The following is a 12,541-nucleotide window of genomic DNA, read 5'->3' on the forward strand; positions in this document are numbered from 1 at the left end:
CGCACACTCAGGGGAGCGCACACTCAGGGGAGCAAGTACTCGGGGGAGTGCACACTCAGGAGAGCACACACTCAGACAAGAGTGCACTCAGGGGGCGGACACTCGGGAACGCCTACTCAGGGGAGCACGCACTCAGGGGAGTGCACACTCTGGGGAGCGAGTACTCAAAGGAGCGCTCACTCTGTGGAGTGCGCACTCAGGGGAGGACACACTCAGACGAGCCTGCACTCAGGGGCGAGCACACTCAGGGGAGTGCACACTCAGAGGAGCTCACACTCGGGGGAGCGCACACTCAGGGGAGCGCACACTCAGAGGAGCACACACTCAGACGAGAGCACACTCAGGGGAGTGCACACTCGGGAACGCCCACTCGGGAGCGCACGCTCAGGGGAGCGTGCACTCAGATGAGCGTGTACTCAGGGGGCACACACTAGGGAAAGCCCACTCAGGGAAGCACGCACTCCGGGGAGTGCACACTCAGGGGAGTGCACACTCAGATGAGGCTGCACTCAGGGACGAGCAGTCTCAGGGGAGTGCGCACTCAGAGGAGCTCACACTCTGGGGAGTGCACACTCAGGGGAACGCGCACTCAGGGGAGCGCACACTCGGGAGCGCGCACTCAGATGAGTGCACACTCAGGGGAGCGCGCACTCAGGGGAGGGCACACTCAGACGAGCGTGCACTCAAGGGAGAGCACACTCAGGAGAGTGCACACTCGGGAGTGCTCACTGGGGAGTGCACTCTCCAGGGAGTGTGCACTCGGGAACAGACACTCAGATGAGCATGCACTCAGATGAGCGCACACTCAGGGGAGTGCACACTCAGGAACGCCCACTCAGGGGAGTGAGCACTCAGGGGAGCGCACACTCAGACGAGTGTGCATGCAGGGGCGAGCACAATCAGGGGAAGGCACACTCAGAGGAGCTCACACTCAGGGGAGTGCACACTCAGGGGAGACCACACTCAGGGGAGCACACACTCAGGGGAAAGCACACTCAGGGGGAGCACACTCAGGGGAGCGAACACTCAGGGGAGCTCACACTCAGGGTAGTGCACACTCAGGGTAGCGTGCACTCGGGAGCGCACACTCAAGGGAGCGCGCACTCAGGGGAGTGCACACTCGGGAGAGCACACTCAGACGAGCGTGTACTCGGGAAAACATACACAGGGGAGCGCACACTCGGGAGCGCACACTCAGGGGAGCACACACTCAGGGGAGCGTGCACTCAGACGAGCGCACACTCAGGGGAGCGCAAACTCGGTAACGCCCACTCAGGGGAGCGCGCACTCAGGGGAGGGCACACTCAGGGGAGCGTGTACTCCGGAGAGAGCTCACTCCGGGGAGTGCGCACTCAGGGGAGCGCACACTCAGACGAGCGTGCACTCAGGGGTGAGCACACTCGGGACTGCACACTCAGATGAGTGTGCACTCGAGAGAGCACACTCAGGGGAGCGCACACTCAGAGGAGCTCACACCCTGGGGAGCGCACACTCAGGGCAGTGCACACTCAGATGAACGCGCACTCAGGGGAGCGCACACTCGGGAGTGCACAGTCAGGGGAGCACGCACTCAGGGGAGCACACACTGAGATGAGCGAGAACTCGGGAGCGCACACTCAGACGAGCGTGCACTCGGGAGAGCACACTCAGGGGAGCACACACTCGGGAGTGCTCACTCGGGAGCGCACACTCCGGGAAGCGCACACTCCGGGGAGTGCACACTCAAGGGAGCACTCAGACGAGCGTGCACTCAGATGAGCGCGCACTCAGGGAAGCGCACACTCAGGGGAGCGCACACTCAGACAAGCACACACTCACGGCAGCACACACTCAGACGAGTGCACACTCAGGGGAGTGCACATTCAGGAGAGTGCACACTCAGAGGAGCTCACACTCAGGGGAGTGCACACTCAGGGGACCGCGCACTCAGCGGAGTGCACACTCAGGGGAGCGCACACTCAGACGAGCGTGCACTCGGGAGAGCACACTCAGGGAAGCACACACTCGGGAGTGCTCACTCGGGAGTGCACACTCCGGGAAGCTCACACTCCGGGGAGTGCGCACTCAAGGGAGCACTCAGACGAGCGTGCACTCAGACGAGCGCGCACTCAGGGAAGCGCACACTCAGGGGAGCGCACACTCAGACAAGCGCACACTCACGGCAGCACACACTCAGACGAGTGCACACTCAGGGGAGTGCACACTCAGGGGACCGCGCACTCAGCGGAGTGCACACTCAGGGGAGCGCACACTCAGACGAGCGTGCTCTCAGGGAGTGCACACTCCGGGGAGCGCTCACTCAGGAGAGTGCACACTCAGGGGAGTGCACACTCAGGGGAGCGCACACTCAAACGAGCATGCACTCGGGAGAGCACACTCAGGGGAGCTCACACCCTGGGGAGCTCACACCCTGGGGAGCGCACACTCAGGGGAGCGCACACTCGGGAGCGCACACTCAGACGAATGCACACTCAGGGGAGCACACACTCTGGAGCGCACACTCAGGGGAGCATGCACTCGGGAGCACACACTCAGGTGAGCGCGAACTCGGGAGCGCACATTCGGGAGTGCTCACTCAGGTGAGCGCACACTCAGACGAGCGTGCACTCGGGAGAGCACGCTCCGGGGAGTGCGCACTCAGGGGAGCGCACACTCCGGGGAGTGCGCACTCGGGAGCGCACACTCAGACGAGCATGTGCTCAGGGGCGAGCATACTCAGGGGAGCACACACTCGGGGGAGCGCTCACTCCGGGGAGTGCGCACTCAGGGGAGCGCACACTCAGACAAGCGTGCACTCAGGGGCGAGCACACTCAGGGGAGTGCACACTCAAGGGAGCGCACACTCAGGGGAGCGCACACTCAGACGAGCGTGCTCTCAGGGGAGTGCACACTCAGGGGAGCGCACACTCAGACGAGCGTGCACACGGGAGAGTACACTCAGAGGAGCTCACACCCTGGAGAGTGCACACTCAGGGGAGTGCACACTCAGGGGAGTGCACAGATGAACGCGCACTCAGAGGAGCGCACACTCGGGAGTGCACACTCAGGGGAGCACGCACTCAGGGGAGCGCACACTCAGGCGAGCGCGAACTCGGGAGCGCACACTCGGGAGTGCGCACTCAGGGGAGCTTGCACTCAGACGAGCGTGCTCTCAGGGGAGTGCACACTCAGGGGAGCACGCACTCAGGAGAGTGCACACTCGGGAGCGCGCACTCAGGGGAGTGCACACTCAGATGAGCGTGCACTCGGGAGAGCACACTCAGAGGACCTCACACCCTGGGGACTGCACACCCAGGGGAGCGCACAATCAGGGGAGTGCACACTCAGATGAACGCGCACTCAGGGGAGCGCACACTCGGGAGTGCACACTCGGGAGCATGCACTCAGGGGAGCGCACACTCAGTGCGAACTCGGGAGCGCACACTCGGGAGTGCGCACTCGGGAGCGCACACTCAGACGAGCGTGCACTCAGGGGAGAGCGCGCTCAGGGGAGCGCACACTCGGGAGCGCTCACTCGGGAGTGCACACTCCGGGGAATGCACACTCAGGGGAGCACTCTGACGAGCGTGCACTCAGGGAAGAGCACACTCGGGAGTGCACACTAGGGAGTGCACACTCAGGGAGCACACACGCAGACGAGTGGGCACTCAGGGGAGCGCACCCTCAGGGGAGCACACAGACGAGCGCGCACTCAGGGGAGTGCACACTCGGGATCGCACACTCTGGGAAGTGCACACTCAGACGAGTGTGCACTCAGGGGAGAGCACACTCAGGGGAGTGCACACTCGAGTGTGCTCACTCGGGAGTGCACACTCAGGGGAGTGCACACTCAGATGAGCATGCACTCAGGGGAGTGCACACTCAGGGGAGTGCGCACTCAGGGGAGCACACACTCAGACGAGTGTGCACTCAGGGGAGAGCACACTCAGAGGAGCTCACACTCAGGGGAGCGCACACTCGGGAGCGCCCACTCAGGAGTGCACACTCGGGAGTGCCCACTCGGGAGTGCACACTCGGGGGAGCGCACACTCAGGGGAGTGCACACTCAGAGGAGCGCACACTCAGGGGAGTGCACACTCGGGAGCACATACTCAGACGAGCGTACACTCAGGGCAGCGTGCACTCAGATGAGCGTGCACACTACCACACTTACACTCTCACACTCACCCTCCCACACACATTCACACACAACACTCACACTCACACTCCCACACTCACACACTCACACTCACACTCTCGCACACTCTCACACTTACCCTCCTACACTCACAGTCCCACACTCACACTCACACACTCCCATGGAATACTCACACTCACACACTCACACGCAACACACACACTCACACATTCCCACACTCACTCTCACACACACACTCCCACACTCACACTCACATTCACACAACACTCACACTCACACGCACACACTCTCATTCCCACACTCACACTCCCACACTCACACACAACACTCCCACACTCACACTCAAACTCACACACAACACTCCCACACTCAAACTCACACTCCCACAATCTCACACATAGCACTCCCACACTCACACATTCCCACACTTTCACACACACTTCTACATACACTCCCACACTCTCACACAACACTCACACTCCACACACACGCACACTTACACTCCACACTCACACTCTCACACTCACACTCTCACCCTCACACTCACACACATGCACATACTCTCACTCCCACACTCACACTCACACACTCACACTCACCCCCACACACTGAGCACACACTCAGAGGAGTGTGTGACTGTGGGAGTGTGTCAGTGTGGGAGGGTGAGTGTGAGTGTGTGTGTGAGTGTGAGAGTGAGTCTGGAAATGTGAGTGTGAGTGTGAGTGTGACTGTTGCGTATGTGTGTGTGTGAGTGTGGGAGGGTGAGTGTGGGATGTGAGAGTGAGTGTGGAAGTGTGTGTGAGTGTTGTGTATGAGTGTGAATGTGGGAGGGTGAGTGTGAGAGTGTGAGTGTTGTCTGTGAGTGTGAGTGTGGGAGGGTGAGTGTGTGTGTGTGAGTGTGAGTTTGAGTGTGGGAGTGTGAGTGTGAGTGTTGAGTGTGAGTGTGTGAGTGTGAGTGCGTGAGTGTGAGTGCATGTGTGAGTGTGAGGTGTGTGAGTGTGGGAGTGTGAGTGTGAGTGTGGAGTGTGAGTGCGGGGGGTGTGTGTGAGTGTGGAGTGTGAGTGTGATTGTGAGTGTGGGAGGGTGTGAGTGTTGTGTGTGTGTGAGTGTGTCAGTGTGTGTGTGAGAGTGTGAGTGTGGGAGTGTAAGTGTGTGACTGTGGGAGTGTGTGTGACTGTTGTGTGTGAGTGTGAGTGTGGGAGGGTGAGTGTGAGTGTGGGAGGGTGAGTGTGAGTGTGGGAGTGCAAGTGTGATTGTGAGCGAGGGAGTGTATGAGTGTGGGAAGGTGAGTGTGTGTGAGTGTGGTGTGAGTGTGTGAGTGTGTGAGTGTGGAGTGTGAGTGTGAGTGTGGGATGGTGAATATGAGTGTGAGTGTGAGAGTGCAAGTGTGATTGTGAATGTGGTAGTGTGAGTGTGAGTGTGTGAGTGTGAGTGTGGGTGTGTGTGAGTGTTGTGTTTGAGTGTGACTGTGGGAGAGTGAGTATGTGCGTGTGAGAGTGTGAGCGTGAGAGTGAGTGTGGGAATGTGAGTGTGAGTGTGAGTGTTGTGTGTGTGAGTGGGAGTGTGGGAGTGTGTGTGTGGGAGGGTGTGAGAGTGAGTGTGGGAGTGTGTGAGTGTGTGTGAGAGTGAGTTTGGGAGTGTGTGAGTGTGAGTGTGAGTGTTGTGAGTGTGAGTGTGAGAGTGTGAGTGTGATAGTGTGAGTGTGTGAGTGTGGGAGTGTGAGTGTTGTGTGGGAGTGTGTGAGTGTGGGTGTGCGAGTGTGAGAGTGTGGGAATGTGAGTGTGAGTGTGGGAGGGTGAGTGTGAGTGTGTTGTGTGTGAGTGAGTGTGGGAGTGTGAGTCAGAGAGTGAGTTGTGAGTGTGAGAGTGAGTGTGGGAGTGGGAGTGTTGTGTGTGTGTGTGAGTGTGAGTGGTGTGTGAGTGTGTGTCAGAGTGTGAGAGTGTGAGTGTTGTGTGAGTGTGGGAGTGTTAGTGTGTGAGAATGAGTGTGGGAATGTGAGTGTGAGTGCGAGTGTGAGTGTTGTGTGTGTGTGAGAGTGTGAAGAGTGTGAATGTGAGTGTTGTGTGTGTGTCAGAGTGTGAGAGTGTGAGTGTGGGAGAGTGAGTGTGAGTGTGGGAATGTGAGTGTGATTGTGAGTGTGTGAGTGTGAGTGTGAGTGTGGGAGTGTGAGTGTGAGTGTTAGTGTGAGAATGCGAGTATGAGTGTGGGAGGATGAGTGTGAGTGTGAGTCTGAGTGTTGTGAGTGTGTGTGTGAGTGTGTGAGTGTTGTGTGTGTGTTGTGTGTGAGTGTGAGTGTGTGTTCTGTGTGAGTGTGTTAGTGTCAGAGTGTGAGAGTGTGTGGGAGTGTGAGTGTGAGTGTGTGAGGGTGAGTGTGAGTGTGAGTGTGTGTCCGTGTGAGTGTGAGTGTGGAGTGTGAGTGAGTGTGAGTGTGGAGTGTGAGTGTGAGTGTTGTGTACAAGTGTGAGTGTGATAGTGTGGGAGTGTGAGTTTGAGTGGGTGAGTGAATGTGGGAGTGTTGTGTGTGTGTGTGAGTGTGTAAATGTGAGTGTGAGAGTGTTGTGTGTGTGTGAATTTGAGTGTGTGGGAGTGTGTGAATGTGAGAGTGTTGTGTGTGTGAGTGTGGGAGTGTGAGTGTTGGAGTGTTGTGTGGGATTGTGAGTGTGTGAGTGTGGGAGTGTTATATGTGAGTGTGAGTGTGAGACTCTTCTGTGTGTGTTAGTGTGAATGTGGGAGTGTTGTGTGTGAGTGTGGGAGTGTGAGTGTGGGAGTATTGTGTGTGTGAGTATGGGAGTGTGAGTGTGTTTGGGAGTGTGAGTGTGGGAGTGTTATGTGTGAGTGTGTGAATGTGGGAGTCTTCTGTGTGAGTGTGTGAGTGTGGGAGTGTTGTGTGGGAGTTTGGGAGTGTGAGTGTGAATGTGGGAATGTGTGTGAGTGTGAGTGTGGGAGTGTTACATGTGAGAGTGTGGAAGTGTTGTCTGTGAGAATGTGGGAGTGTGAATGTGGGAGTGTTGTGTGTGAGAGTGTGGGAGTGTGAGTGTGAGTGTGGGAGTGTTGTGTGTGAGTGTGGGAGTGTGAGTGTGGGAGTGTGAGAGTGTGGGAGTGTGTCAGTGTGGAAGTGTGAGTGTGTGGGAGTATTGTGTGAGAGTGTGTGGGAGTGTTATGTGTGAGAGTGTGGGAGTGTGAGTGTGGGAGTGTTGTGTGAAAGTGTGGGAGTGTGAGTGTGAATGTGGGAGTGTTGTGTGTGATAGTGTGGGAATGTGTGAGTGTGGGAGTGTTGTCTGTGAGAGTGTGGGAATGTGAGTGGGAATGTGGAAGTGTGTGTTAGATTGTGGCAGTGTGTGAGTTTGGGAGTGTGATTGTGAGTGTGGGAGTCTGAGTGTGAGTGTGGGAGTGTTGTGTGGGAGTGTGTGAGTGTGAGTGTGGGACTGTTATGTGTGAGAGTGTGGAAGCGTGAGTGTGAGTGTGCAAGTGCTGTGTTTGAGAGTGTGGGAGTGTGCATGCACACATACCGTGTGTGAGTTTTGCATGCCTGGGGGTGTATACTGCTTCAGCTACCACTGGGGCTGATGACTCTGCTGGTCATTTTTGAGGCAGGGCTTTCCTCCCTCCATCCCATTCCAGGAAGAGGAAGTTAATTTTGAGAATCAGTGGAAATGTGGGGTGGCTTGATGGGAGAAATTGGCTCACAAAGGTTTGGGGATTGATTCCCTGAGGTTGTTGGGGATTTTACCTCTGCGATTCCCCTAACTTAACTGCTCTTCAGTATTAAGCTTATGTGTCACCCTCCCCCCAAAATCTTTCCTAACCCTAGCTGACTCCACTGTTTGGTGGCCAGGGGCTTTCAAGCTCTGGTGAGCGCCCCCTGCTTCCCTCTGGCTCAGCAGTGCACATGATGTTTATGAATCTATCTGCCCCCCTCAGCTCTGAGCTTCTCTAGGACGGGGACATTCCAGATTCATCACTGCAAGTCAAGTGTCAGCTGTAGGGCCACACCTAGGAGGGGCCAGGGGATGTTTGTCCAAGGTGTGTGCTAGCAAGGCCACTCAGGTTGCAGGGTGAGTTTGGGCAGGAGAGAAGGGACCCAGAGTCAGGAAACACAACGGGGAGGTCTTTGCCTTAGTCCAGGTGTGAGAAGATGGGACAAGGGCTTGGACAGTGGGGAGGAGGAGAGTTGGGAGCCTCTGCACTAGGGGGTGGTTAAGAAGAGTCAACTCACTGGCCACCAGCTCATGGACCTCCCGGCCAGGAAGTAGCCACCAATGGTCCCTCGGTTTGCACGGATGGATGACTGGAAAGGAAATAGATGAGATGAGGATTTCTCAAGCCTCTCTGAACCTCTGCCCGGCCCCCTCCCTGCAGATTTTCTGCCCCTTGGTGCAGGCACTGTTGGGGACACAGAGGGAGAAAACTGAGGCAGAAGAGAGCTGCCTGAGGCTGGTTCCACGGTTTCTAAGCTATGCATCTTGGGAGGGTCACTTTCTCTGTGAGCCTCACCATTCATCTCCCAGATCCAGTGCGAAAAGCAAAGGCGGTAACGGATGTCATGTGTGTGAAGCCATTGATTGTGCACTCTTGTCCCCTTATCCTTCCTTCCCCAAAGTGCACTTTCAGAGGATGATTTACTATCGCCTTCTTAGATGTGTAGTGCTCACCCTTTCTCTGAGCTGATCCCTTCCCTGCTCCCAACAGGGCTCCCATACTGGAGGCAGGAGGACAGAGAGGGCTGCAATTTGACTGTGAGACTTTGAGCCCTGAGCAGAGTTACGGGTTCTGTTTTGGAGTTTCCCTGGGTTGAAGTCAGATCACGCCACTGAGCCCCATCCAGGACCTCCCTGTCTTACACCAGTAGGTGGTCAGTTAGCAGCCTGTTGGAATGTTCTCTGGAGACACAGGGTGAGGGCAGGGCAGTGGGTAGGGAAGGATGAACTTGAAGCAACTATTCAAACGCAAGAGCCAACAGTTCTCTGACTTTCCCCTATGGGAAAATAATCAGCCACCAGGGAGTGATAAATGTGTGTGATGCCTTGTGCTTGTTAAGCTTTTGCTTGTATTTCGCTTGTCAGCTCTCATCCTGTTGGAGGCCATATGAGCAAAACAGATCCATTTTACAGATGTGAAAATGGAGGCCCAACATTGGAAGTAATTTGTCCAAAGTCACAGAGGAGTTGGTGCTTTTCTTGACTGGCCACTTCCAGGACCCAGCGATCATCTGTTAGCCCAATTCTTCCTCATTCCAGCACTAGAAGGCAGGGACCGTTCACCCCCCTTTACAGATGAGGAAACTGAGGCCCAGAGAGGGTTTCTGACCTGGCCACAGCCTAGGAAGTGACCATCTGGGACTTGAATCACAGCAGAGTCTAAAGGTGCTCACACTTCTGCAGAACGCCATGGTGATAACAGCAGTCATTTATTGCCTGCTGATCAGGCACCAGGCACCGTGCCAGGTGCTGCAGTGTGTCCTGTTGCTGAATGATCACAGTGTAGTGCTTACTCTCTGTCAGGCCTCTGAGTCCAACCTAAGCCATCATATCCCTTGTGACCAGATGGCCTGAAGCAACTGAAGATCCACAAAAGAAGTGAAAATAGCCTTAACTGATGACATTCCACCATTGTGATTTGTTTCTGCCCCACCCTAACTGATCAATGTACTTTGTAATCTCCCCCACCCTTAAGAATGTTCTTTGTAATTCTCCCCACCCTTGACAATGTAGTTTGTGAGATCCACCCCCTGCCTGCAAAATGTTGCTCCTACCTCTACTGCCTATCCCAAAACCTGTAAGAACTAATGATAAGCCACCCCCGTTTGCTGACTCCTTTTTCGGACTCAGCCTGCCCCCACCCAAGTGAAATCAATAACCATGTTGCTCACATAACGCCTGTTTGGTGGTCTCTTCACACAGATGTGTGAAACACTCTCATCGTTCACCTGAGAAAGCTGATAGACCTCATATGTTCCCAGGGACATGAGGCTCTCATTGTTGCAGCTAGGACCTGAACTCAGGTTTCCCTGATCCCAAAGCCTGGCCCCTGCCTATAGCCGGAGGCTCCTGGGAACAATGGAGAATAGAGTAACCTGGGAATCAGCCTGGCACACTTCCCTGAGAGCACATGAGTCCCTACTCATTTATAAATCACCTTAACCAAGATGCTAACGAATGGAGGACTGAGGTAGGGCTGGGGTCAAGAGTTCTCAGAGTTGGGGGCCTTGGGGTGGGAAGAAGGAAAGAGTGAGGCTCAGGGCAACCAGGGATGGTTGGGGCCAAAGGCAGCAGTGCTCAGAGAGGAGTCAGGAGTCGGGGGCCTGGTCTGCCTCAGACTCTCTGTGTGACCTCAGACCAGCCACACCGCTCTCTGCCCTTCTAAAAATGAGGAGATCAGGAGCCTGATTCCTGAAGGCCCTTCCATCTTGGCTCCATGGTTCTATGATCTGCTTCTTTCTGCCTAGCCCTGCCCCAGTTCCACAGCCCCACCCAAGCTGAGAGACCACTACTACCTCCCCTGCTAGCCCCAGCTTCAGGGCCCACTTACCCAGATTCCCACGGCAAGGACGAAGACAAAGTAGATGACCACCACGCTGATGTCATAGGCGTGCAGACCAACTCTGGAGTCTTGTGCTACGCTTGGAGCTGTCTCAGTCCTGACCCCGTCCCCTGAAGCTCCAGGCCCCATTGCTGCCAGTTCGTTGCTCATCTGTTAGTGTTAGTCAACAACAGGCTGGACTTTGAGGCGCTCCTGGCTTCATTCCTTTCCTTTAATGATTAAACTGTCCCAAGCACCATTAGTTGGTGAGAAAACTCTGAGCTCTGCTGGCACATATAGTCCTGCCTCCTTTTCTCCCAACTGCCACCACCAACCCCTGCAGGACTCCTTCCTTAACCCTCCCTGCTGCCACTACATGCACACACATACATGTATATGTACACACGTGCACACACATACATGCAATCTCCCTACCGCCAGAGAAGCAGGAGGAGAAAGAGGAGAAGGAGGAGGAGGAGGAAGAGGAGAAAAGGAGCAGAATATTGGAACCCCAGAGGTGAGAAGGACTTCAGAAATCAAAGTGTTCAAACTCCTGTGTGGTGGGGAAACCAAGGCCCAGGGAGCCAGGACTGGAGTCAAATTTTCTTAAGAGTTCAATGCAATTTTCTTTTACCTAGTGGGAGGGGGACAAGGGGAAGGAGGTGAGGAGTCTACTGTGACCCTAGCAAAGTGGTCTCCACCTCATGTACTCACGCTCCAACCTACCGAGATGTTGCGTTCTCTTTTTATACAGTGTAGGAAACTGAGGCCAGGGAAGACACCATGGTTTATTCCAAGGAACTAGACAGGGCCATCTCTGAAAAGGCAGAGCCAGAATTCACATCTTCTGATGCCTGACCCATACTTCCTATTCTGTGCTGTGACAGATGAAGTGGTTGTGGTCAGGAGGCCTTCCCTGAAAAAGATACAGGGCTCCTTGGTTCCAGGGAAGACCATCTCTGGGACTCAGGCTGCCGAGATTCCAGTCCCAGCTCCACCTCTCACTGAACTACAGATGCCTTTGGGCAGGTTCCTGAATGTCTCTGGTCCTGGGTGTCCTCATCAGTATGACCTGTGCCCTGCCTGCCTCACAACACCGATAAGGCTAAGATGTGCTCCTGAGAACCTCTGCAAACCCTGAGCTACTGAATGTTCTTGGGGTTAACACAAAGAAACTGACCTCAACCACCACCTAGCCAAGGGGCCCAGATGCCACGCACATAGATATCTGCTCACATGGTCCTTCCAAATGAGCTGCATTTGGAATATTTCAGTCTTACAAATATTACTCTGCATGCATCTGCTGTAGGACCCAGACTGGAGTAGCAGGAAAACAGATCTCATTGGTCCTGTCCGCCACCCCATACCAGCTCTCACTGGCCTTATCCTGCAACCCATCCCCAGCATCATATAAGGATCTCAAGGCTGGGTGTGAGGACCAGATCCTCTTTTTTCCCCTTTTGGTGGAAAGAAAGGTGAAAGGCAGGGTCTTAAACCTTCTTTCCCCAGTTCTCCTATCCCAGAACATCAGGCACAGGCCAGGCTGAGCCCCGAGGAGAGGGACATTGATCTGGGAGAGAAATCAGGGTAGTCCCCAGCTGGGTCGGGGCTCCGTGGGATCTAGCACCTGTTAGGATTAGATACCAGAGAAAGAGTCCTTCATATACACATTTAAAGGCAAGTTTATCAGACAAACAGGGATGCAAGAGGGGCAGCATTAGAAACATCAGGAAAATGTGAAGGACCAGGTGCCCAGTGGCCCCTGGGGTGAGCTGGATATAGGGGCAGTGGAAAATGAGGCTGGCAGATCTCTGGGTGTTAATCAGGAAGCAGGGAAGGAGTGGTCTGAGCTTAGGTCCCTGAGCACACCACAGTGAGGGCTCT

The 12,541-nt window shown here is 55.3% G+C and overlaps 1 protein-coding gene across 5 annotated transcripts in view; it reads right to left on the reverse strand.

Moving 5' to 3' along the window:
• Positions 1-10,849, reverse strand: part of SLC5A9 (solute carrier family 5 member 9) — a 55,462-nt gene extending 44,613 nt beyond the window's left edge. For all 5 annotated transcript variants that reach the window (XM_074007353.1, XM_005543444.5, XM_074007355.1 and 2 more), the window contains exons 1-2: positions 10,667-10,849; positions 8,355-8,426 (exon numbers count right to left, since the gene is read on the reverse strand). Coding sequence is in view for 2 of the 5 variants with exons in the window: in XM_005543444.5 (XP_005543501.2) it covers positions 8,355-8,426; positions 10,667-10,828 (234 nt within the window). In the remaining 3 variants the exon portion in view is untranslated. The remainder of the gene's footprint in view (positions 1-8,354; positions 8,427-10,666) is intronic.
• Between the last annotated feature and the right edge of the window lie 1,692 nt (positions 10,850-12,541).

The sequence above is a fragment of the Macaca fascicularis genome, chromosome 1 (assembly GCF_037993035.2).
Source record: "Macaca fascicularis isolate 582-1 chromosome 1, T2T-MFA8v1.1".
Taxonomy (NCBI): domain Eukaryota; kingdom Metazoa; phylum Chordata; class Mammalia; order Primates; family Cercopithecidae; genus Macaca; species Macaca fascicularis.